The sequence below is a fragment of the Lineus longissimus genome, chromosome 12 (assembly GCF_910592395.1).
Source record: "Lineus longissimus chromosome 12, tnLinLong1.2, whole genome shotgun sequence".
Classification (NCBI taxonomy): Eukaryota; Metazoa; Nemertea; class Pilidiophora; order Heteronemertea; family Lineidae; genus Lineus; species Lineus longissimus.
The window spans coordinates 14,325,156-14,348,830 of NC_088319.1; the positions used below are offsets into that span (position 1 = coordinate 14,325,156).

The 23,675-nt window shown below is 41.5% G+C and overlaps 1 protein-coding gene across 6 annotated transcripts in view; it reads right to left on the bottom strand.

The window, feature by feature from the left end:
* The window catches only part of LOC135497377 (voltage-gated potassium channel subunit beta-2-like), a 38,712-nt gene extending 21,095 nt beyond the window's left edge, over positions 1 to 17,617 (bottom strand). For 5 of the 6 annotated variants that reach the window (XM_064787228.1, XM_064787227.1, XM_064787225.1 and 2 more), the window contains exons 1-3: positions 17,550 to 17,617; positions 13,159 to 14,035; positions 1,486 to 1,529 (exon numbers count right to left, since the gene is read on the bottom strand). In XM_064787228.1, the coding sequence (XP_064643298.1) occupies positions 1,486 to 1,529; positions 13,159 to 13,304 (190 nt within the window). In that variant the 5' untranslated portion in view covers positions 13,305 to 14,035; positions 17,550 to 17,617. Of the gene's footprint in view, positions 1 to 1,485; positions 1,530 to 6,988; positions 7,198 to 13,158; positions 14,036 to 17,549 lie in introns of those variants that run through there. The other variant, XM_064787229.1, reaches the window with a different exon arrangement.
* Positions 17,618 to 23,675: the final 6,058 nt, after the last annotated feature.

Below are 23,675 nucleotides of genomic sequence, written 5' to 3' on the forward strand. Positions count from 1 at the left end.
AAAAGCACCTCAGAAACTTAAACTACGCTTTGAAGAAATACTATACACTGATGACGGACATTCATGGCAAGGAAACCATGCATTCCTACATCAATACACCGCCAGCAGAGTTGTTGTGGGCTTTTTTCTTGACAGAAACATCCACTATCTCTGTTAAAACATTCAGTTTGATATGTTTTGAGAGCTACCTGGAGATAGGTATCGCAAAACCATGGCGAAAGTATTGTGGATGGACTCACTAGTCTTTACATATTCTTACCAGTTTTTCAAAGAGAGAAGATCAGAGCAGCGAGCAAAGGCCAGTCCTTTCATTTTCATCTTGTATCCTGGCCAATGACCTTTAAAATATCTTTCATTTCTTCTGACACAGTCTACAGGAGCATTGGTTACCAACTATTGCTTGTTTAAATAAGATCGTTTTTCACAAGCATGATACTGTACTCGAAGATACCATCCTGGCATTGGGCAAGAACCGTGGTAAAGGTTTTTGCTTCCACACTTGTCTCATCTTCTGTTCAGTGACATCTCAAACATCTCCAGTTCCTTCTGATACCTAAGACAAGACAATATTACAAAAGGTGCTGTACCAACTAGGATAGTAAATGTATTTCAAGACCTTTGTATTATACTCTTGATATACCACACTGGTCAGAAATTATCTTCCCGGTGCTGGGCAAAAAGATTAGTAAAGTATTCGATCAGGAGGCCATCAGAATGACCTGCCAAGGATACAGCGTTCAAGAATCAATTTGTAACAGAAACTGCAATCATATCATCAATAATCGAAAGGTTTTACCTTTTGAGCCACTTTCTGGGCCAATATATAAATGCTTTGGGAAGGGAACAACTGGAACATCATACCCTTTCTGTCTATTGAGCCAATTTATGGTTGGCAATCATTGTGGTTTCTTGAGAAGAACAGTGTAAAACTATTCTGTATACATTCCAGTAAACAATTAGGAAGATTCAAGCCGTGTATCAGAAGCAGGTAGATAGGTAAGTGGTGCCTCCAGGAAGAAAGGAAACCATCGCTTTGAATGTAGGCTAGTTTGAAGAGCGCAGACATGTTTCTAACTATTAATTCTGACTGTGGTAAGAAGGCTTACAGCTTCTTCATGTGGGCATGAGTATTTTGGTTGGGATGCTACAAGTGTATGACCAAGTCCAGCGGCTGGGGACAACTCGGATGAGACCTACAATGGGAAGAGAGTCACCCTCACATGAGTATACAACGACTGACCAAGAATGGAACAAGGGAACTCGGAGGTGAGAGGCACTGATGCTTCCATTGAATCGCTCCAGCAGCCCAACTCTCTGTCAAAACCATGTAATACCCCAGTGTCAGTCAGTTCCAAGCAGAAGCCATCACAGTTTTATCGGATCCCTATTGTAAGACAATCTGAGGAACTTTTAACCGTGAGGTAGAATGTCTCAAACCATGACCATGTATAGACGACTGACCTAGAGGAAAGGAAGAGTACTTACCCAAGCCAATACTTGAGACCCGGAGACCGGACTTGCCTAAATTCCTGTAAAGAAAAAAGACAAGAAGACATGAGACACAGCAGTATTTAGTATGAACAGAATAATAATGAAAAAGTTTTGGGACTGATGATGTTGGTGATGTTGGTTCATTTTGAGCAGAAAAACAAAAAGTGAAAAAAATATTTGGACTTCGTGTTTCAATGTCACAGCACATCATGTTGGTCCAACGGAGGAACAGCCAGATTAATGTCATACCATGGTCTGAGCATGAGTACTGGTCTGATGGCCCAATGTTAAGTTCAATAACGTGATTATGTGAACTATGTTGCCAAAGTTTTTACTTTCTTGCTGCAGAAGAAGACAGTGAATCAAATGATCTTGCCACTGAACCATGGCTGTAGTGAACACATCAAGTCAAAATAGAAATTTTGGTGACAACCACAACACAACCATCTACAGGCACTGACCTTTCAAAATCATAACGCAATACATGCCTGCCGTAGAATAATTGGCTTGCTGCTAAATAACGATACGTATCGGTTAGCGAACCATGGCAACAGCAGCGGCCGCTAGGATATCGATCATTGATTTCACACCGATTTCCTGCTGATCAGTGACAATGCCAGTACACTATGCTGTCCAGGGCGGGCAGGCTATACTCTAGTGTCAACGATCTAAGACCGGTTAATTAATCATTAAGAAAAGGAAACTGGAACTGAACTCGAGCTGGAACTTCATGTCATGACCATCAGACAACTTGGTGTTGATATTATCCAGTGCCAATTAAAATTGAACCTGTGACTGGCAACAAATGCCAATATTCATAACATCTAGCTCGAATTGCCTATCATGAACAGTCTTATAACACTGAAACTACAGTATTTGGACATGGATATGTTTGGCTACCATTGTCATAGTCAATTCTTTGATGTCTAAATGAGTGGATACAATGTTGGGATGGATGAAGCTAATTTGAGAGGGTACACAATACCATTATTGATGTGTTCAGGAATGAGTCTTTACACAATCTAACTGTAGAGGATTTATCTGGGAATGAGGTTTAGAGATGTAGTCCCTCTATTGCTAATCGTTGCCGTCATATTAGAATTTAGTCCACTTTGCCACCACATGACAACTGTGATGAGGTTGTGCAGGTTGCAGGCTGATTTGTCCATAATATTTCATTTCAACATTTGTCTGTTTTTCTCTCTCCATGTATCGTATTTAAAAAAACTCACCAGACCTATTACAACGCAATACCATTAAAAATATGCCTTCCTCGAATTAGGTAAGATAATGATGACACCTGATTAATTAGGGTGTGTCAGCATTATGTTTTATAATCAATACAAGATTATACAATACAAGATTACACAACCTCGGGCAAAGGCAATTGGAAAAAAAATTGCTTCTCCCAAAGATGCTATTAAAGGCACTTGGCGCTAAACTAAGATTCAATATAGGATAACGCTTGGGGCATAATGACAACAATTTGTTATTTTCATGGATTTTATGACTATCCATTAAAGCGTTATTTTAGTACCAAGGGTGTTTTTAGTCCAGTTCGTGTAAAGTAGGAAAGTTTTGTGCAATGAAAATTTCAGGATGTTCCCAAGTGGGTCAAGCTTGCAAAAAAGGGTGAATTTTCCCAAAAAAGAGTGCTTGATGGATTAATGGACACATTGAAACTTGGGGAAATAACCTGACACAAACAATTTTAATGTGAGATTCATGAAAACTTTCAAATGTCTCATGTATTACACTAATTCCATGATTAAAATTTTAAGCAAGTTACTTCGCAGATTGTGGGTGTCAGCAATGTACACTTAGATACAGTCAGTGAAATGTTAAGGTCCCAGTGATTCCCAGTGACAACATACATCCTCCCCTGCATCCATACCAAATGTTCAGCCAAATGACATCCACGTTTTTCCAAACCACAGCTTTTAGTGGCAGCACGCCAAGCATGATTGGGACGAACAGTTTGTAACGACAGCTTTTTGAAGTTGTACAGGGTGTGAATTTGACAGGCAGCATCAGAGTTCATCCTCAGATCAATATTGTTGACGTCATCAGCACGATCTGCATCATTTCTTTGACGAAGAAGAGGATATGGGCAACAGAAGAGGTTGAAGCAACAAATGTTATTTCTAGTTGCAGGAGGTACATGACTATAGGCACTGGTCACCCATCCAATTCATGCCTGCTCAACTTTGCTGAACTTCCAGTTCGGATAGTCTTCTATAGATTCTTCTTAGCAATGCCTCTCCACATTGAGTTATTCTCCAGGGAGTATTCCAAGGTGGTATGAGTGTTTTGCAAACTAGAAAACCCCAGATCACAACTGCCTGAAGGTTTCATTTGTACTTCATCAAGGAAATCACTTATTCAATACGGCAGTTGGACTGCCTCTCAGCACACTAATGAAGACAGTACAAGGAAGGTGCCAATCAGGGCTTATCCTGCAAGGCATGGTGACGACAGCTCATACCAGTGACGTGAAGGCTATCAATTTGACCTCCTAAATCCTGATTATAGATGCCCCCTTTGAATAAATGACAAGCCCAAAGGTCAGTGTCAGAAAATGTTGCAGAACTGGAAGTCTTTAACACCGCTATAACCTTTGTCAGGATTTTTATCTGAAACCAACTTTGATTTATAAATCTGTAGGTGACAAATCCCCAGGTTGCGTTAGAGTTTCTCAAAAGGCCACCCAGAAATAGACCATTGGTTAATATGAAAGATGGATACATTTATTAGTTATTCCCACACAAAATTGTTAGTGATAGGTTATTGTTTTTTAGTATCTGAGATTTCTGGATTATTTTAGAAATATTGGCATTGGTTGGAAAAATTGAGCTAGCCAAATTTTGCTAATGTATTTATTTCCTTTGACAAGTCATTGAGAGCTAGATGATAAACAGATAACATAAATATGCACAGTGGTATTACTATAGTGGAGAGGTACAATTTGGAGCGGGTTGAAGATCTAGGTTTACCATTTGAACTTGAAGGAGGTTGTGGGTGAAGACTTTGCCTCTCTAAAACACCTTGGTTACAACGCTCCAATGGGTGATATGAATAAAGGCTAGCAAATGCTTTTACTTCAATTTTGTACAGAAAGGCCAAGTGTAAATGTACATGGAGTTTTAGATAAAAGCATTTACTACTCTTTATTCATATCACCCAAGGAGCCTCGTTCTGACCACAGAAGTTTGGTAAGACAACCATACTCTTGTACGACTAACACATAACAAGTTTGAGTTGCTTAAGAGTAGAAATTGATGCCTCAATGTCGGTCTTGGTTGTCACAGCAAACACCGAACTTGTGACACTGTCATTTCGCCCAAATCACGACTGCCCCCTTGGTTTCGACCAACATTTCAGCTCCATCAAACCTCCTGGTTGGTGAGACAACCAATACCTCCAGTTCTCTATCAAAATTTCTTAATTACCCTTTGCATTAAATGTGATGTTTGCAATCGAATATGATATGAATTCATGAGCAAAACTGTACATCTGTGTATATAATTGCACTATACATGTACCAGGGACATTAAAACATTATACATAAATGCTAAAATGCACCACCTCTGCCAAAGTTCTAATCTAGTATAAAATCTTGAGGGTTCCAGCTGCTGCCAAACATATGGAATATCGTGATACACCTGTCGAGGGATAGAATATAATGTAAATAACTTAACTAACAATAGGATACAAATACAACAGCATTCATTCATATACACACTGCGCTGCTGAAATATACATGAGTTTTTAGATATTATAGGCATGACCGGAATAGCTTCTGCATAACTTTTAAAAGTACCAAATCGTGAAATCTTCACTAAGCTAAAAAGTTGATGAGTTTGCTGTTTTCAATTGGCAGTAGACTGAATAATGAATGCTGAAATGTAATGGGAAGTGCATTACAATTGAAATTTTCACACTTTTAAAGCATTTGACGACACATTTTCAAAAATCTCATAAGTACTGGTAACAATTCACAGTTTACAGCATATGATAACCCTGAATGTACTTCATCTGAAAATCAGTTCAGCACATACTGAAATGACATGATGCGAAAACTACAATGAACTAGATCACCACAATTTTCCCATCATAATGTTGACATTAATCGCTTAGAAAAATCACATAGTGCCAATTAAAGCAATTGTTCCATAATATATTGCATGTTGACAGACCTATGACTTGTATTATCTGTGCAGAGCGTGATATTGCAGTTATCACACGATATATTGGTTTAATAATGGATGGAGGGGAAACTGTAGATTGCCGTGATTCTAGGGAGCACACACCCATAGTTTAAAAACACCTAATGAAAAAGTTATGCAGTTTTTGCTGTTTCCAAGTTTTCAAAAGGTTTGCTGTCAAAGAGTGACTATAATCCCAAGTGGAAACACCAATAGTCCAAGTATGGTGGATAGCAGGGCTCATATAGTTCGACCAAACTTTTTGTATGTTAAAACTCTTTCACCTGCAATGGTAATGCATGGTCTTCTTGATGTAACTGCTGCATATCAGGTCCATGGTCCCGTTGTTGGGCACCTATCCACAATAAAGAATTAATGATAAGGAATGGATAAATGAACGATCGCAAAAAATTTCCTATTGCCAAAGAACCCATGAAATCTCATCTCATCTCATCTCAATCTTCTTCCAGCACAATATGCTGTGAAATTTTTCCCATTTGATGGATCTATGCAGACACTGCTTGGCCAGAACCAATGTTATTGCCAAAAATTCCCATGGGAAGGATCTTGTAGATAAGCGTTGTGCATTGGTCAGCTAAAATTCACCATGTATCGCCAGACTGTACATACAGAATTTCCATGTTCTGAACTGGGAGCGCTATCAGTATTTTTTTATTACTTTATTTACATTTCACTGAAAGCAAAAAGAAGAGATCTGTGGATTCGAAACCTGATTCATATCATGTAGCCAAAATTAGAAAGCATCATAGGGAGATACTGGAATTATCAGTATGCATGGCTAACAACCGAAGCACAGAAGACTGTCTTAACTAGTTTGCCCTTGGCAATAACACCCAAATCCAATTTGGCATGATACCCGGGCTATATCAAATTGAAATTGTTATCCATCACCATAAGACGACCGCCTCTCAGCAGATAAGCAGAGATAAACATTTTCTTTCATGCATGTACAGAATCTTCTTATTGTACGTAGAATGACATCTTGTTGGAATGATGTCAGAATGACTTCAGGTTAGTATCAGAATAACATCACAAGATTTGATTATCCTGCAAATGCAATATCATGACCACAGAGGTTTGTCCAGTGTTCATGACCTGTGGATTATCCGGCAGGGCAATGACCAGAGGAGCTTATCCAGCAGTGCAATATAAGTGCCCATAGACTTGAAGTTGAATGCACCTATCCAAAAACCAGTCAATATCAAAAGTTCTTAAAGCAAATGATTAACAACACAGAAAGTAACAAAAGTGAAAGTAACAATTGTTCTTACTTGTATGTGACAAGTCCATCCATTTTAGCGCTTGTATCCAAAAGCAGCGCTCAGATATACCAAATTAATCCATCATTCCAAAAAATGCCGTCATAACCTCAGCAGTACCATGATGATGTGATCAGTACGATAAGGGCAGAAGATACGGAAGACAAAGTGATGAATTCGCGGTTGTAACAAACGTGGAGGTTTATCGGAGGTGGGAGCATATGCCAGTGAATGCTGGTCAGTACCACTGGTAGATCAATAGGGATGCCGGGTTGTTGGAAAATACCATTACGGTGGATGGAGAGGGGGGGGGGGGTGCACAAGTGTTATCTACACACAAATATCTGACCCTAGGGTGTGCGTGTGTGTGGGGGGGGGGGGGGGAGTGTACATGTATAACATTCCTGTGGCTGGAGGGGGCACAAGTGTAATGTAAACACAAAAATACCACCCTAGGGTGCCGAGGGGAGGGGTAGAACCTATTTTGGGGATATTTGCTCTTCCCCTTCCCTGCTTGAACCGGCCCTGATTTGTCTTCCAAAATACTAGAAATTGAAAGGTTACTGGTATACTGTCTGTACATGTACTTGTTGACATTTATTTGATGACAGCTCTCCCCAATTTCATAACCAGCCATAACATTCAATATATTCCCAGGCTACGGGCTCCAGGCTGCGGCAGATTATTGAAATATTGGGTGAGCTTGCTCGTATTTTAAGAAACATCTCATCAGCCTGTCACAGACTAGAGCAATTAATGGATGTTTCACAAGATCGATATCCTACCATAACATTGGGACAATAGGAAAGTAAAACTTTGATGAAAGCCATGCACTAATGGTGGAGTAACACATTGATTATTAACACTTTAGGTTGTGGGTCAAATCCTAAAAGCAAAGTCAAAGATAACATCATATCATCATAAAGTTCTCACAATATAGTTGCATGTTAACAGGATATACTCTGGCTAATCACAAGAATATCCAAAGCTAAGAGAAGTCATTTTAGTTCATCGTTACACTCCTAGGTGGCTGAACCTGCTTCCTTCAGTCCTGCCACCTAGGAGGCAACTCATGAACTTAAATCATTCCTGCAGTTGAAAAGATTTGGGATAATACCGACCTGGCAAGTTTTCAAAACCATTGGTTGGTACGATGCAATATCCACATAGTCAAGAACACATTGAGAGACACCCTGAGGAAGAGTACAGAACTCGGCTGGATCAATACCGTAACATACTGGCTCCATCACCATCGTCATCGCTGCACGCTTAGTTCAGCAAATTGATCAGAGATGGCAATAGTGAAGATTCTGAAGCGCGGCTGTACAACACTTGTTATAAAGATTCTGAACCAGAATCAAAAAAAGATCATTTCAAATTCCAAATGTCGAAATTTCGAATTTCAGTAGTGTCTGATGTCATACGACACAGAGTAACATGCATCATACTTAAACCTTTTTATTCATAGGTCCTTCTCAGGTCATCCAATCTTCTGCTCGAATTCTCAGACATGCCAGAGATCCACTCTGGCTGCTTATAAAGGTTGAATGGTAATAGAACCAAGCAAGAAGATTCCCAGGGGCATTTAGTAGAAAATATCAAAGGTTGAAGATGTAAAGCTTCACAGCAAGAAAAGGTTTGCCATTCACACTTCAAGGTAAACTAAAGGCGGGAGCCAGGTGGGCCAGATTAAGTTTCATGTAGCCACCACTTGGTGACTCTCTTCTCTTACAGTACAGTAGCAGTAGTCGCACCTGTACAAGGAACAGTTTTATCACTGTGCATAAACCACATGGAGACCACTGCTTCAGCCAGTATCCCCACTTTTGAGTGGGAGTTCTATGCAGTTTCCCACATGGCCATCATGGTTAATCTTCAGATAAAAAGCTAAAAACTTCAGATTTCTGCAGAATTCACACATTATTTTTGATGAAAGGTCGTAGGCAAACTCCAATTAGGTCAATGTCCAGGTAAAGCATGTCTGCAAGGATTTTGTCCCCAAAAGCAATTCTTTTGCCTATAGTTTTTTTTCCTTCAGAATAAGAGCAATGCTCCACTTTGCTAATATTTTATATGAAAGGTCATAGTTAAGAACCTGTTAGGTCATTGTCCTGGATTTAGAAGCATACCCAAAGGAAAACCTGCACTGTGCTGTGATGGCAATCCTTCTTTTTGCTTTACACTTTGAATCTGTTCCCTGCTAAAAAGTAAATTCCTCTGCCTCATTCAATCTACGGCTGATTGGAGTGAAAGTAAAGAATAGGAAAAGTACACTGTAAATGAAAGGTCATGGTGTCGGATGATGTCTGATGGATTAATAAAACTACTCCCTGGGGTATCAAAAGGATACATCAAAGAATGTCAGACAAGATGAGCTAAGTCCAAGAATGGCATATTAAGGATTTAGATGGATAAGAACTGCTTTAGAAAATCTTTGCTTGGTTGATGTGCATGGAAGGGGTGGCATGAACTGGGAGGAATCGGACTTATTGGTTTAAGGTGCTGCTGAAGAATGAGATACACCATGCAGTATGAAGGATTGTCAAATGGCCATCAATATTTCATGTTCAGGGGAAACACCTGTGCATGATAGATTGTCAGATTTGCTACCTAAGAGCCATGATGATATGTACAGCACATTAGATGATAGATTGTCAGAGCAACTCTCAGAGAGCCAAGCTATTCTGTACAGGGGAAACAACTCAGCATGATGGATTGTCAGAGCTACTCTCAGAGAGCCAAGCTATTCTGTACAGGGGAAACAACTCAGCATGACGGATTGTCAGAGCTACTCTCAGAGAGCCAAGCTATTCTGTACAGGGGAAACAACTCAGCATGATGGATGGTCAGAGCTACTCTCAGAGAGCTGTGCTAGTCTGTACAGGGGAACATCTCAGCATGATGGATTGTAAGAGCTACTCTCAGATAGCTGTGCTATTCTGTACAGGGGAAACACAGAGTTGCTATCAGAGAGCCCTGCTCTTTATCTGAGGAGAACAAGATCTAAAAGGGAATGTCATTAATGGAGGTATATCTATGCTACAGAGGATGGATTGTTACCAAGCTGGCTTCAGAGCTTCTCAACATCATTGACCAGCCAATTAGTCATGTTGCTATAGTGTCCTGGTTTCAGCATGGCCAGCACTACAGCTAGTAAGTGAACTCTCAAGGGACTGATACTCATACATATTGAATGGACATTCGTTCATCAGTGCACTGTTGCTAAGATAATCCACTCACGCACGAAGTCTGGAACAATATTTAATCATCCTGGTGGGCTATATGAGCAGATATTAGCGATATTTGTTCAGCAGCCGTTGACTGATTACACAAAGGAATTACTTTAGGATCATGCACACATCATATTCATGTTTTGTATACATTTTCCTGTGCGCTATTTGAATCATGATAACTTGATGCAATGAGGATTTCCCATAATCCCATGGATAAAACTGGAAGTCTGTATGTCCGCGGACATGACATTTATTCTGAAACGTGTTATCAGCTGATATGCATGCAGACTTGCATAAAACCCGAGAGGCCAAGTTAGAAAACATGAACATCGGTGCGCCATGTTTTGAACGACCGTCACCATTGATAGACCACCAGCAGTCTGCAGTGGCGCTACCGTAGTCACTAACTTCCAGGCTCCTTCGGCAGCAAGAAAACACTGAATACTTGTAATCATGGCGGCTGTTAGAGAAATGGGAGAATATTGATTTTGCTGATTCTATACAGCTACATAGTGTCACAGACACCATCATGACACCATCAAGACTTAAAGCTGAACTGCTTCATATTGATTTTCTTACATTCGTGATACAGATTGTCCTGATATAGTACAGGGCTGGACTGTTGTCCATTGCTGTATAGAACTGCTAAAGGCTCTGTATCCAAGGCACTATCTGAATCGAACAATAATGGTAATGGCTCTCAGCAACAATGACTAGTTCACGACTTGGTTTTATGAATGATATGGCTGCAAGGTATTGACCTATAAATATCATGGACACCAAAAACACAAACCAAATACCAATGATCTAGGAAATATATCTTTCAAATTCATTCTTTTTTAATCCAAAACCCAAAACAATGAAATTCTGAGATGATCCCTTTGCATATCAAGTAAATGAAATTCTGATGTGTTATCATGAAATCTGTTACCATGCCAACAGTGAACCACTAAGATTGGTATGGCAGTGTAAGGTGAAGGTATCACGCCACAATTGAAAGAGACTTCAATAAATTGAACTGGGACTGATCAATCAAATCAACGCCGTATCAGCTCAGACTCAGCTGATGTATTGTCATGAAAATAGTAGATTTCAGTTTTGAGTCAAGCAGGACGAGCTTAAACGAAGTCAGCTAATGACATCACAACACAAGCGACACAATGGAATAGATCTCACAATATATAATTGCTTTTGGGGTTTTTTGGTGTAAAAACTTTTCTCTGTATGAGCCCAGACTCGACTCGATGTGACTCGATCAATGCACCTTCTAGTGGCTTCGACTGCAACATTCTCATGTCTTGGCTCATGTGAGCCTTTTTCTTCTACACCAACACAATTGGACACAAATTTCAGTTCTGGCATAACCATGATTATTATTCCTTCTCACCAAGCAGATGGCACCTTTTTACTATCACTTCTTATACCCTGCGTTCCTATAGCGAAGTCACAGCAAAATGATTGATAAGGTCACATGACCAGTGTCTAATTGATTGGAATAGATTGGAAGTAATTAATGGAAATCGAACGAATGCTATTAGCGTTGGAAAAAGAACGATGTATATTCATCATCATTCATCCGTTATGAGCAAATCACGAAAGTGTGTAGCTGGTGAGTCAAACTGAGAATTTCTTGTTCTGTCAGGTTGAAAAATCTAGCAAAAGTAATAATATTCAGACTGTTTCTTGGCAGTCTTCTTCTTCTTCTCGTTGAAGTGAATGACAATTTCAAGGTCCACTTTATTTTGAAGGAGTTCTAATTGCTTTAGGATATCAAGTTCGAACCAAAATGGTGGTGCCTCTGGTCAAACTCTTTAAATCCATATATTTCGAGTTGCGCACGCACACGCATGCGTACACGAGATCAACATGATCTTTGGATGATTTCCCATCAGGCCATGTCATGATTCCCCAATCTATAAAGTATGGATTTTATTGATGGATGTATTTGTAGGAGATTGCCATCAAGATGTTACATTCAAATCCGCGATTGGTTAAGTGCCAGATCTTGCCAGCATTGACAGCTGAACGGGTGCAGCACCTTTTCCTGCCGTCATCACACCATCACGTCATTCTCTGATCACTTACCAATACAATACTGAATAGGCTTATGGATTTATTGATGAATTTGTGGGAGATTGCTATTCATACATATTCGATTTCTATCGGAATTGCTTTTAGCAGCCTGTGGCTTAGTACGTCTGGGTTTAGCAATATCAGTCGTGGCACCTATACTTGTTGTCAGCGGCAAGGAGTTTTGAGAAAAATAGCTAGATATGTGGCGACATATCATTTAAAGGGAAACTATAGGCAGCAACTAGGGAGTCAAATTGGTAGTCTTCAGGTGACTATCATGGACCATTAGAGACCTGGGTTGTGTTTGACTAGGTAATAATTAAACCCCCTTACACAAGCGTGAATAGTTTCGATGTAGTGTGAGACTGGAGCGGCCCCTACCAGTGACTTTGCCTACTTAAATCTGACCTAGCTTTGCTCCTGCCTAATGCAAGTATCAATTCGTGTCTTGTACCCCCCCTCCTCAAGGGTACGACACCTTATCACCCTATAACGACATCTTAAGGCTCAAGCATCACCCTTTTTTCACCAATGCTACTTTTTCTTTCGTCAAGACATCACCATCAACAATATATCAGTTATCACCGTCATATAAAGTAACCAAACTAATTTTACTGGGTAAGGCTGTATGTTCGACAAGACATCGACACATTAGCATCCTTATTCTTTCCAGCTTCGCCAAATTTTCACTAAAGGAAAAATAAATACTACTCAAGCATCGGCAAAGATTAGTGGTGATAGCTTAACTACCCTTGAGGAGGGGGGGTACAAGAAACGAATTGATACTTGCATAAAGTCTCCCTTTAAAAGCCTGACCTTATAGTTACCGGGTGATGACCAAAATATATACAGAAAAGATGCGATAAAGATAATTACCTGTAATGTTTCTTGTTGAGCAATGGTCCCTGGCCTGGTGGTATATCCTTATACAGCACCCTTGGTTTCAACTTTAAGGGGGTACCCGTAACCTCTGTTGAGGGTTTCGGGTTACACCCCTCGTCCGCGTCCATTTGTGAACTCATTGGAGAATTCGGCGCGGGCAAATCGCAATCAAAAGTCACCTGCGACAGCTTGACGGTTTACGCAGAACAGATAAATATGAAAATGTATCTTCAAGCCTTTTTCTAGAACATGAGACACAAACTCCAAATCTCAAGTCATTTATCCACATTTGAAGAATTGTCAGATATCCTTCATTTTTTCGAAATAGAAGCAGTTCAATTCAACGAAAGCAACACTGAGCGCCGAAGGCGAATTCCTCATAATCCAATATGCATCTGTCTCTATTGGTGATACACGAACTCTCTGCAAATGAAACTGCAGGCTATTCTGCGATGCAGTGTACATAAAAATATTGGATATCAGTTGGCGACAAAGCTTCAGCACGACTATACCAGTAGCCGATGTAATGGAAGACTTTTCCTGATAATCAATTTCCGCCGTTATCGATGCCGCATAAAGTCTCAGCATAAGACGAGCTCATGTTCAAAAGCGATACCTTCCAGTCATACCACAGTATGTTCCACTCTGCAGTCTTGACATCCTGTGATTCTGACGATCAATTGCAAGTTCGTTCCTCCACGCTTGTATTAATAGCTACGGCAGGGTAGACCCACGTGCATAATCTATGTACAGTCAGCTAACAGTACATTATCCAATCGTATCTCTTTTCCAATAGTCGATGGCGGGGAATATTGCGTGACTTTCTTTTGCAACGTGTCAGCATCACTTAACCCCCGCTACATCCAGAGGTCTGTTGATAAAGCCAATAGACTTACAATTTGTATTTCTTAAAGAAAGAGTGGTATAAATTATCACTGGTTGTCTGCTGAATGTAATCCCGGTTATTTTCCAGTAATCAACACAATTTGTCCCACTCTTCCTTTAAGGTTGAGCCAATATTTATTTAGCACTTTTGGCTTTCCAGATGCCACCTGTGCGATGAATCACAGCATAGACTTTGTAATAACCAGGCCTACAAGAATTGATTTTGCTCTGGGTTATCAGCAATATTTTTTGAACATGTTCTGGAATACAGGTTTTATTTAAAAGAACAGAACAATTGACAGTGGTGCTGAACCCAGAGACCTTCAAATGTCTACTCCCCAGAGATCCAATTAGGCCTGATCCCATTAAGGTTTTCTCTTGCAGCAGAACAAAATTTTGCCCAGTGGGTGTTTGGTAATTCAAATTTCTACAGTAAACCACCAAATTTTGTGCCTTTTTATATTTCTGATTTGTGAAATTTTCCAGAAAAGAAAGCCTATCCAGAAACCTCAAATGACCATTAGGACTCACTGAGGGATTTTCAAAGTTTCTATGCTGACAATGCTCAACCCTACACATCCCCTCTGGTAACGAAGCTCCAGTAAATAAAAACCAAACTACTAAGTAATCAGACCAGTAGTCTGCACCCCATGCCTGCACCCCATGCCTGCACCCCATGTCTGCACCCCATGCCTGCACCCCATGCCTGCACCCCAGAGCCCAAAACATACAAAACATAGCCGACAAGGAATAAACCCATAGCTTGAGTTAAAGCTGCTAGCATGAAAACAGCAGTATGATGAAAAAAGGAATACCTCTCATACCTGCCACAAACTCCATCAAGGTAGCAAGAGTATCCACCATCTGTTTAACTTCAATGCCATCAACGCAAATTTTGATGCTATTATTAGACCAATGCCCACAAGAAATGGTGAAATAGCTAGGCCTACAGTCCATTTGTGGTAACTAGTTGGCAAAAGTCTGGCTGACAGAAAACCTGCATCTCAGAGGCGGCTTAGGCGGTAGCACATGAGGCACCCCCTCCTTTCTAATTTACCCCCTCCTTTCTTTCACAATCTCCACCCCATATATTTCTCACACGCAATGTCTAGTTGTGTGTGGGGTCAAACTAGTAATAGCATCAGGAACTGAACCTAAATTTTATCTCATTCAAAAATATTTTGCCTTGGCCTTTGACTACCTGTGAATATAGCATGCTGACCCCAACCACTTTCAGATGAGCATGTTACACTTTGGTTGAAAGTAAACAGAAAGATTATGCTGCTCAACACCTAGTGCCTATAAATACTTCACCCCAGATTTCTACCATATTACCTATTTAACATGTTACAGCCAAGCAATTTTTATGGCACAGAAGTGTGATAAAGAGATAACTTGTCTGCAGGCAGAATAAATATCACTGCAATACCGACCAGTCCTGTCCTTGTGTCCAGTAAATCAAAAAGGCCCCATCCTGATTCCCAAAACAGGCAATTTTGGCAAATTCCAAAGCAATTTTCTTGCATTTTCGAATCCCACTTAAATAAGGGTTCCGACCATTTGGTCCATCCCAGCATAGAAGTTAGAAATATCCTAGGATAGAAAGTCTGGGGAACAAATGATTCTTTTATGCATTTTAATCTCTATACAATAATCCATCAGAATACAATAAGGCTGTACTTTTTTTCCAGAGGGACATTTTCCACTTCTACACCAAAATCCTGAAATAGACAATACTCAAGCTAATCACGAATATGAACCTAGGCCAGATGAACAAGCACATGTCAATTTCTTGGTCCATTAACCAAAGATTGAGATGAAATGCTAACTATAGGCTTGTTTACCCGCCTCATTGATTCATATGTGAATTGAAATCATTCAGGGTTAGTAAGACTGGCAAGCCTCAATGAGTCAATTAGTTATTAGATGGACCATACACATAAGCCGCACTTACACCACCTGAAAATGGACCACCAATCTTGGTTCGGGAACCAATGCCGCACCATCGAAAATCCACCAAGCGCTTACACCAGCGCTGCAGCTAGTTATAAAATCCGGCTACAGATGGCGCGCAAACAATAAATTGCATGCGCAGACAGCGCCATTTCGAAAGCGCCGCCTGGAGCCGAACCATCTAACTAGCTAATTGCCGATCCATTTGCGCGTACACCACGACAAAGCCGAGCTTTTAACAAGCCGGGCGAATTTGGACCATCAAGCTTGGTGGGACAAATTCGCTCGGCAATTTGTATCGGCAATGGATTGCCGAACCAATTTGTCGCGGCAATGTGGTGGTGTAAGTGCAATTGGTCCACCAATATTTCGTGGTGTAAGCGCAGCTAAAGTCTAAAAAATCGAGGTGATGTATGAAGTTCACATTTTCAATAAACATTTTCAGGGGCAAAGTGCCAAAATCCCATCAGCATATTTAAAGGGGCAGCTGACATAAATATGTTTACATCATCTTTGAAACTGTATATAGAACATGTCAGATGCAAGGGGAGGAGTATGTGAATGGCCCATGGTGATAGTAGATAGAAGGGGAATGGCCTGGATGCGGGAATGGACCAAAAAATGGCCAAGATTATGGAGATTTGAGGAAATCTTGCATGGGTGGAAAAGTGTGTTGAGATTCGCCAGTAATTGGGGTATAGGGCCTTTTTTAAAGGGACAGGTATCCCTTTCCCTATTCCTGGGATGCATTTGAAATGCAGTTCACCTCCAGCTGTTATCATATACACTGGCGGAAACATATCATAGTTTATTGGGACTCCCAAGGGTCTTCCATGGAAGCATCTCCATGGTTACAGGCAACTAGAGGTTTGAACTCCAAGTGTCTAAACTGTTACACCCTTCCTGTCATATCTCTACCCCACACTCCCTGCATACAATATTGTGGCCTCATGGCAGCGGGGGGGGGGGGGGGGGGGGGGCAGGGGCAGGGGCAGTGGCAGGGGGAGGGGCAGGGGCAGGGGCAGGGGCAGGGGCAGGGGCAGGGGCAGGGAGGGGGCAGGGGGGTAGGGGCCACTCTTCACAAAAATGTGACAGGGTTAACATTTGTAGCTTTGAGGCAGCAGCAAGGCCGAAGGTTCTGACTAATTCAGCCTAAAATACTGAAATAGCTTAGGCCTAGCATATTTACTGGTAGGCCTGAAAGTAAAATGACCAAAAATGAACCAGATCACAAGTCCCCCCCCCCGCCTAAACTTGCAAATGGTTGCCGTGGTTGCAGTCTGGTTACTGTAAGTTGCATTGTAACCAAAATCAAAATGAGGTCCAATTGACACTATTTACCCTAACATCACTCTTATCACTGGCATTGCGAACAAAGTAAACGGTTGATAATATATCATACAGAGTATAACGTAAATGGCTGTGACTGACACAAATGGAGAGAAATAAGAAGTGACTATTATGACGTGACACTGATAGGCATCCAGAATTCCAAAATCCCGCCAAATCTGCCTGTCTTGATGAACCTTATCCGTAGAATGGCTTACCGTTCTAAAGAATACAACAAGGTTACAACCACTAGAAGAAGAAACAGACGCACAGTAGCGCTGCCCTCTCGTTTAGTATTGATCCATCCCGATGTATGTTTAGAGGATGCTTAGTGTAACTAGGTCAAACCAACAAGAGATGTGTTTCTTCACATAGGATCGAACCTATTTTAATGGGCTATTTTTCTTGCGTCCTTGCCTTATTTCATCTTGTCATGACGGTCATCACTACCACCACCTGGTTTGCCTTGAGTGAGGACAGAATTCAGAGTGCAGCTGTCTCATTTGTCCATTAAAATAGGCTTCGATTCGCTACGCTAAGGGGCCAGGCCGGTACTGTCTCACTGGCAAAGTCATTTAATACAACATGGGGCCACGATATAAAACTCCGTATGACACTTGTCACATCACTATCAAGTGCTGCCATCTGAGCTAAGACATTGGAAGTAGGCATTGCCTGAAATAAAAAAATCACGCCCGTTTTTAGGGCGGGGGACGATTCACAGCATTACTCCTGTGGTTTTATCCCCATGACGTTATCTGAACGTATAGAGTAAAGCATAAGAAAGTTCATTCACTCCAGACGACCACGTTTGTCGTATACAGGAGATCAAATATTCATGAGAGTGTTTGCCTAAACAATATTCACACTTTCAGAAAAAATGATATTCACTCGATCAATCAGGGCTTGCCAGCGCATCAGGTCAATCATCTTTGCTGGCACCTGTTGTATTAATGCACCAGCAACAAAGGTTACTGATAGAACGAATCGTTGGACTAGTGGTGCGATCATCGCTTAGGCTACGAGAGGTCCCGGGTTCGACTCCTGGGCTAGCCCTTCTGTTGATAAGTTGGCCAAACGTCTGTGCTGCCAACTGGTGTGTCAGTTTTACACTGCAGGGGATCTGGGGAGGGAAGGTTGCTTGTTACCCATTCTCCTTGGATGCAATCAATCTTCTAATGAAGGATGCTCTTTTCCACGTTTTTATTTTTACTGTATCGACACGAGCTCGCAATAAATATATCGATCATTCATCAGCGATTTACAAAAATAGTTTAAATTCATATCGAACCATTATTTGATATGGGGAGGTAAATGTCTGTAGAGATCTTGTTTGTGTTTTTAGAGTACACAGAAAGAATTCACTAAGCGCTGCCATCGAAAACTTGATATTGCTTATGGTGATAGTTTCTAACGTTCGGCAATGAGAAACTGCAAGGGAGACAGTTTCAAACGCTCTTCCTCTGTGTTCGCCACTGGTTCCACTGGTCACTCCGTGCAGCAAGCTTTCCATCGAAATTGTCTCTGCTCTGCTATCACTCTTGTCATGACCAGTAGAACAGTCTGTGCGCTTCCCTGTCAATAATTTGGATGAAACCATGCGAATTCAGTGATTGATGGAGAGCCAATTTCATGCTTGAAATAGTAAAAGTTGAAAATAAAAACTCTCGCACTTGTGAAAGAACTTTTTGAAAGAAATCAATGTCTTACTTGTATTGTATTAGAGATGCCATGGGTCTTTGTACCGTCTTGCTTCTTTTGAGGAATGGACTGGCTGCAAAAGCAGAAAGGGACGCACGTTGATTTGACTGATATTACTCAAAGGGACAAGGCGGCACGAGCTGTGTTGTTTTTCCATACCAAAATGACCAGGACCGCAACTTCTACAAACAGAAAAACCACTTTACAGCTGACAGTGCACTTCAACAGATTGCAATGGGTGATATGAATAAAGACTAGCAAATGCTTTTACTTCAATTTTGTACAGAAAGGCCTAGTGTAAATGTACATGGAGTTTTAGATAAAAGCATTTGCTAGTCTTTATACATCACCCAATCACACGGAATACAATCACCTGAAATCCGCAAGTCATCCAAAACAGCGCCTTGCAACACTAGCGAAAAGCTTTTATAAGACTAGCTTCATTGGGAAGCTATCTGTGGCGGTGCATTATGGCAAACAGGGGTATTATCAACCTGGTCACCTGTCCACCTTATTCCATGCTCAAGTTGTCCATTTAATGTCTAGTACAACCCCAAGACAAGTTGCAGGAGATGCGTTTGGGCCAATACAGCCCATGCTTTATCATCCTGAGATCAGGCTTTTTTATACTCCTTCGTCACAAACAAAAAATAAAAACATATCAACAGGCAGAGTATATTGAAAACCACTGGTAATGCCAGAGTATAACACCAGATTCACTCTTACGGGGTAACTGATTACACCAACGTTGGTCTATCGAAAATGAAACGTTGTTACAGGGTCAAATCAATATCACTAACAGATCCAATTTGGACACCCGATATGAGGAAGTATTTATTGATGCTTATGAAAACTATGTACTGCTGTCTAACCGTCCAAAACCTTCAATACATGTATGAGGCTGCATGTTCTGCGGTCCATGTAATGTACGTAGACCTTTATGCACGTATAGACTGCATACATCTGCAATTCAGCGTTATAACCACTGAAACTTTTGCATTAACCTCTTGTGGTTATTGCTTTTCATTGACTGAAATAATTGAGTAGATCGTCACAATAACGCTAAAAACAATAACGATAACGGCATGATATAAGAAGAAAGTTCCGATGTGGCTACAGCGTTAGTGGGTAAGAGATCGTTCTGCAAACACGGACTCTAAGAAAACGAGAGCAATTTATTTTCACAATATATATACATATGAAAGAAAAATAGTGTCAATCTTAGCCTCGTTAGCGTCAACGGGGCGATGTCGCTGTGCCTGCGAATGTAATTTATACATGTAGTTCAAATATATATCTTTGCAAAAAATCCTAAGTAATGAGCACGTACTGAAGGGCAGTCCCACAATCTTTGATACCGGTAGGAAGAACCCAATGATTAAACGTGACCCACCCTACATATAGCTTGACTCAACTCAGCGTGAATATAAAAATGTGAACCTTGAAGAAGACACGTTAGTGTAGTGGTATAGTGTCGAAAGCTAGTCTTAACAAAATTCTATGTCGATCTACAAAAAAATTGGTGTTATTTTATACTTTCTTTCTGATAACGGCGACAATAGGAACAGGACGGGGGGGGGGGGAGAGAAACGAACTTTGAGAAAAACCTACGTTGATGTTGCAAGATATTCCTGGAAACATTGCGTAACTCCATTTTGTGTCCAAAGTGATTAACAGCCGAAATTTACCACCCTAACTCCCCACCGACCATGAACTAAACTGCTTCATGCGCTACTCCGACAACCAATCTTTCCCCAGAAGGTTATTTGAGTTTATCCAACCTAAATTCGACAGCAGACGAGTATCAAGTATTGTTTATGTTTGGCTACGCAATAGATGCCAACCGCTCCAGCGGGTAAGTTTTATTCACCAAAATTAGGTTTATTTCCCCTTCTCGGTTCAGGCCAATGGACCTCCATCAAAACTGTTTTGTGGGGGTCGATGTTATGAAGATTTGACCTGATAACCCTTTGATAAGACAATAGAACAATGGCAATTAAAGCCTTCGGTGCGAGCGAGCTTTGTTTAAAGTATTGGGCTAGGTCTGAGTTCTTTTAACTGCGTGGTAAGGGACAAAATGATGTCATGAAATATTCGCTAAAGCTAGAATTTTCCGGCCGCGACCATAGCGGGAAAACTCCCCATACGTTTTGTCTCGTGTCTATTACTCTCAGCTAGCAGGCCCAACTTCCAAAGGAAAATCGGTTGGATTTTCCGGAAAGAACATTATTCTTGAACTGAATCCTCGGCCTTATTCGCAATGGGGGTCATTTATAGTGGACATGAACCTAGTTTGAGATTTGCATTGGGTTTTCCGTTTCGAAAGCTTGCATGCGTAATGTGATCACGCAGGCCTTTGTTAGCGAAAAGGCCTGTTTTGTTGTTGAAGCAGGCCCATTTATATAGCAAGATGGAATCAGCTCCTAGATGTTTTTGAGACAGCCTAGTGCCCGCGCTCCGCAGACTGGTTGTATATTTCGGTATGTAGTTTTCTTTAAACAAAACTAAAGGATGCCCACAACGAAACTCTTGTTGGTATTCTTGTTGACATGAATAAGCAATGATCCAAACATCCTTTGACGCCTCCTTGCTCTCGTTATTTCAGACAGAAGGCTGAGAAGAATCCAAGATGGCGACCAGAAATCAGACCTACATCATCGGTTCAATATTCCTCGCTTTTTCCGCCGCGTTAGTGAGCACCTACTATCTACGATCGCAAAAAGGTTTTTCCGTCATCCATATATACATGTCATTGCTGATGGTGACAAGCAACTTGGCCATGCTTCGGTACCTAGTCCCAAGGCAGAAGTTCGTCGGTGCGAGATTGGTTTCGACGCATGCGCAGAAGCCTAAAGAAGTGGTTATTTCGCACGTGGCGAATGGAGGAACGATTGTGTTTGCACTGGGTGCCGTTTTCTTTGACACTGTGTGCTTCCTTGCGGAGATTGATTGCATAGGTGTTTTCATGGAAGTAGACTGTCATTGGAGGTCGCACCTTACTAACACGTTTTACCTGACCCTAATGGTCCTATTCATAGGACTACAGATGTGGTTTCTGTTCTCTGAAAGTTACACGTTTGCAAAACTAGGTCATTCAAACACCAGCAAACATGTCTTCATCTTCAACACCATTGTCAATGTCACAGTTATCCTTTACACGAGTCTTCACGTGGTGATAACCGATGACAATGGTCCCATCTCATGCAGGGACTCCGTGTCCAAGGTAAACTCTACTGGGGCGTTAAAGTGCATCAACCATGGGACAAAACTGTTCAAACTTCGTAAACACTTGTTACCCTATCTCTACCCATTTCATTCGGAATACTGCATCCTTGCCATGACACTGAATCTGATTCTCTGGAAGCACTTCCTGAACGCCAGAAAATCCAAGGTGTGCAAACCAGACTTTGTGGGCAAGACTTGGGTCCGGCCGCGAGGTGGCAGACAAGCGGAAAGAGTGCCTGTTTCTCTTACATCAGCTGATATTGGATACGATGGCCCTGAACAGGAAACAGACGCTTTGCTTCCAAAGCGGGAAAACGACAGGCAACCAGCTGAAATGGAGACTTCGTTAACTGAGACTTTCAACAGCATTCAAGTCGAGTCCAGGGACGAGGATGCTGATGCAGACGACATGGATTCGAGTCTGCCTGCTGCCAGCAGATATGGGACAGTAGAAAATGGGGTTGAAAATGACGGTGATCCCATCCGGCGGGGAGGCGTGGTTGCCATATTCAAGGAGTGCGAGAGGTGTTCAGAATGTCTCAATCCAAGACCTCGTTATATCTACGGGCCGGGCAACGGTTGTGGTTTCTTCGCCTTCATAGGCTTTGCCCTCCTTATTGTCTACGCGGTCCCAGTTCTTCTCTTGCGATCTACTAATGGTTTTCGCATAGAAATATTCACCACACTGCACGTGCTAGGGATGATTCTGAACGTGATAATGATAGCAGCAGCTCTTTTGCTGGCGATCGGAACAAGCAGAAAACTGGATCTGGGACCGAAGCTCCATGAGACACTATCCGTCGGTTCTATTGCCCTAATTTTGTCGGCGTTAGTGTTTTTCATCTTTGATTTCCTATTTGCGGGCGCGGCGTTGTTTGTGGCTCTTCATCCTCCAAACATGACCGAATTCAACCACGACCACCAAATGCCAAACGATGTTGCTGCCATGCGCCTCTTCGAGCAGAACGTACTGGATATCATTACCATTGCTACAGAGTGTCTACAGGTGGCCTTGCAGACCGACATTGTTATCAACAACCATCGGATGATGAAAAGGTCATACTTTGATGACGTCATTACCACGTCAACCATGATGCAATGCACATCGTTTTTGATGGCGGCAAATTTGTGCAAATGGGTGGTCGGTTCGGTCGTTGAGATGCACCAGCCGAAACTCAACTGGGCACAGAGTTTTTATTACGGAGACGAGAACTGGAAAATGCTTGTTAGCTTGCTTTTTCCCTTTGTGATTTACTACCGGTTCCACTGTGCGATGGCGATGGCGGAGTACATGATCTGGAGGAGGGGGCTTCTCGGCGCTGGTAGGGCCAGGGCGAGCAGGGCAGGGTTTGTACCAACAATCGGAACATTGGCATACTAAGGGTTAGCCAGATATTTTTAGGAAAAGGACAGTGCCA